Consider the following 3,593-nt stretch of genomic DNA (forward strand, 5'->3'; position numbering starts at 1 on the left):
ATTTTGTTGATTGTTATTTTATAAAATGTACATATTTATTGTTATTCCATAAATTTACAAAATTAAATAAATTTCAATTTCATCTAATTTTATTTCTTTTATTTATAACATAAGCCTCAAGCAGTGTCTTCACATTTTAGTAAATTACTCAAAATTTACAAGAGTTTGTAGTCCCGAAACTTGTCAACAATTTCTTTGTTAATTTCTTGAGATCTACTAAATATAGACTATAGATTTAATATGTAACATATTTATCAGTACTTTGAAGTCCAAATTAAGTATTTAGCAATAAAGATGACTTCAAAGTGTTTTCAATAGGTAGTATGCAATTTGCAGTACAATCAACACATACTGGGAAAACCTATAGCTTTTTTCTCTTTATTACCAATTTTTATTGGGCCAGAGGGTAGATTTTTATAAATTCATGCTAATTCAATAAACTTGTTTCTTGTTATTAGAAAAAATACAATTATTTAAATAAAAAATTTCATAAAATATACCTGATTTTACGACCCCCCAATAAATAACTCCCACCACTTATTGGTGATTTTGTTAATACCTTTGCAAAAGGGATGTACTATAAAAGGTGAGTTAATTTTTGCAAATGCATCAGTTTCTTGTAACCTTTTGTGTCAGTAACAACACAAACTATCAGCAAAGCTAGAAAAATGAATTCTTTCAACGAATACTCAAATTTAATGTACGAGGATATTAGTGATGCCGAGGACATTTGTATTGGCGATGGACATAATTGCATGTCAGAAGACATCGGTGATGTCGAGGACGTGGATTTAGTAGATGAAAAGTGTAGTGAAAACGGTAATAATGATGTAGATCACAAGGATGACTCCAGCTATGACGGAGATGACGAATATTCCTCCGGTAACGGAACAGAATCTGACGAAGATGAAGAGTCCGAGGATGAAGACTTCAAAGATAAACACTCCAAAGATGAAGACTTCAACGATAAACACTCCAAAGATGAATATTCCGATGATGATGACTCAGAAAATGACCAAAATGATAGTGATTTTCTACACTTTTATTATGAAGAACAAGGAACGTGCAGCCAATATTATGAAAAGACGTACAATCCGATGGAATTGTACATATTTATTGTTATTCCATAAATTTACAAAATTAAATAAATTTCGATTTCATCTAATATAATTTCTTTTATTTATAACATAAGCTTCAAGCAATGTCTTCACACTACAAGAGTTTGTAGGGACTCGCTTATAAAAACCGAAACTCGTCGACAATTTCCTAATTAAAATCCGACCATTATGAATTTGTCATCATTACATTTTATTCTGGATTGAATTTTCGAATTAATTCATTTCAAAAGTCATATCTTTGTTAATTTCTTGAGATCTACTAAATATAGACTGTAAATTTAGTATGTAACATATTTAGCAGTACTTTGAAATCCTCATTAAGTATTTAACAATTAAATAAAGATGACTTCAAAGAGTTTTCAATAGGTAGTATGCAATTTGCAGTGCAATCAAAACATTCTGGGAAAACCTATAGGTTTTTTCTCTTTCTTACCAATTTTTATTGGGCCAAAGGGTGGGTTTTTCTAAATTCATGCTAATTCAATAAACTTGCTACCTGTTATTAGAAAAAATACAATTATTTAGATATAAAAATGTAATAAAATATACCTGATTTTACGACCCCCCAATAAATAACTCCCACCACTTATTGGTGATTTTGTTAATACTTTTGCAAAAGGGATGTACTATAAAAGGTGAGTTAATCATTGCAAATGCATCAGTTTCTTGCAACCTTTTGTAACAGTAACAACACAAACTATCAGCAAAGCTAGAAAAATGAATTCTTTCAACGAATACTCAAATTTAATGTACGAGGATATAAGCGATGCCGAGGACATTGGTATTGGCGATGGACATAATTACATGTCAGAAGACATCAGTGATGCCGAGGACGTGGATTTAGTAGATGAAAAGTGTAGTGAAAATGGTAATAATGATGTAGATCACAAGGATGACTCCAGCTATGATGGAGATGACGAATATTCCTCCGGCAACGAAACGGAATCTGACGAAGATGAAGAGTCCAAAGATGAAGACTCCAAAGATAAACACTCCAAAGATGAAGAGTCCGAAGATGAATATTCCGATGATGATGACTCAGAAGATGACCATAATGATAGTGATTTTCTACACTTTTATTATGAAGAACAAGGAACGTGCAGCCAATATTATGAAAAGACGTACAATCCGATGGAATGCGGATATAAAAGATATGAAGCAAAACGTTTGCGTTTGTGGTAGAATTGTAATTATTTTGTAGATTGTTATTTTATAAAATGTACATATTTATTATTATTCCATATATTTACAAAATTAAATAAATTTCGATTTCATCTAATATAATTTCTTTCATTTATAACATAAGCTTCAAGCAGTGTCTTCACATTTTATAGAATTACTCAAAATCTACAAGAGTTTGTAGTCCCTTAATTAGGGAACTCGCTTATAAAAACTGAAACTCGTCGACAATTTCCCAAGCAAAATCCAATCCTTATGAATTTGTCATCATTACATTTTATTCTGGATTGCGTTTTCGAATTAATTCATTTGAAAAGTCGTATCTTTGTTAATTTCTTGAGATCTACTAAATATAGACTGTAGATTTAATATGTAATATATTTAGCAGTACTTTGTAGTCCACATTAAGTATTTAACAATTAAATAAAGATGACTTCAAAGTGTTTTCAATAGGTAGTATGCAATTTGCAGTGCAATCAAAACATTCTGGGAAAACCTATAGGTTTTTTCTCTTTAGTACCAATAATTATTGGGCCAAAGGGTGGGTTTTTCTAAATTCATGCTAATTCAATAAACTTGTTACCTGTTATTAGAAAAATTACAATTATTTAGATATAAAACGTAATAAAATATACCTGATTTTACGACCCCCTTATAAATAACTCCCACCACTTATTGGCGATTTTGTTAATACCTTTGCAAAAAGGGATGTACTATAAAAGGTGAGTTAATCATTGCAAATGCATCAGTTTCTTGCAACCTTTTGTAACAGTAACAACGCAAACTATCAGCAAAGCTAGAAAAATGAATTCTTTCAACGAATACTCAAATTTAATGTACGAGGATATAAGCGATGCCGAGGACATTGGTATTGGCGATGGACATAATTGCATGTTAGAAGACAGTGATTTCGAGGACGTGGATTTAGTAGATGAAAAGTGTAGTGAAAACGGTAATAATGATGTAGATCACAAGGATGACTCCAGCTATGATGGAGATGACGAATATTCCTCCGGTAACGAAACAGAATCTGACGAAGATGAAGAGTCCGAGGATGAAGACTTCAAAGATAAACACTCCAAAGATGAAGATTCCAAAGATGAAGACTCCAAAGATGAAGAGTCCGAAGATGAATATTCCGATGATGATGACTCAGAAGATGACCATAATGATAGTGATTTTCTACACTTTTATTATGAAGAACAAGGAACGTGCAGCCAATATTATGAAAAGACGTACAATCCGATGGAATGCGGATATAAAAGATATGAAGCAAAACGTTTGCGTTTGTGGTAG

General features: G+C 31.5%; 2 protein-coding genes across 2 annotated transcripts in view; both read left to right on the plus strand.

Moving 5' to 3' along the window:
• LOC108566734 (protein starmaker-like) overlaps window positions 1-2,300 on the plus strand; it is a 2,719-nt gene extending 419 nt beyond the window's left edge. The window contains exons 2-3 of the mRNA XM_017926759.1: window positions 637-1,026; window positions 1,804-2,300. Coding sequence (XP_017782248.1) covers window positions 637-1,026; window positions 1,804-2,300 — 887 coding nt within the window. The remainder of the gene's footprint in view (window positions 1-636; window positions 1,027-1,803) is intronic.
• Window positions 2,301-3,101: 801 nt separating this feature from the next.
• On the plus strand, window positions 3,102-3,593 carry LOC108566743 (nucleolar transcription factor 1-like). The gene has a single exon (XM_017926772.1). It carries the CDS (start codon window positions 3,102-3,104, stop codon window positions 3,591-3,593), a length of 492 nt encoding a protein of 163 aa, XP_017782261.1.

The sequence above is a fragment of the Nicrophorus vespilloides genome, unplaced genomic scaffold (genome assembly GCF_001412225.1).
Source record: "Nicrophorus vespilloides isolate i.1.1-1 unplaced genomic scaffold, Nicve_v1.0, whole genome shotgun sequence".
NCBI classification, from domain to species: Eukaryota; Metazoa; Arthropoda; class Insecta; order Coleoptera; family Silphidae; genus Nicrophorus; species Nicrophorus vespilloides.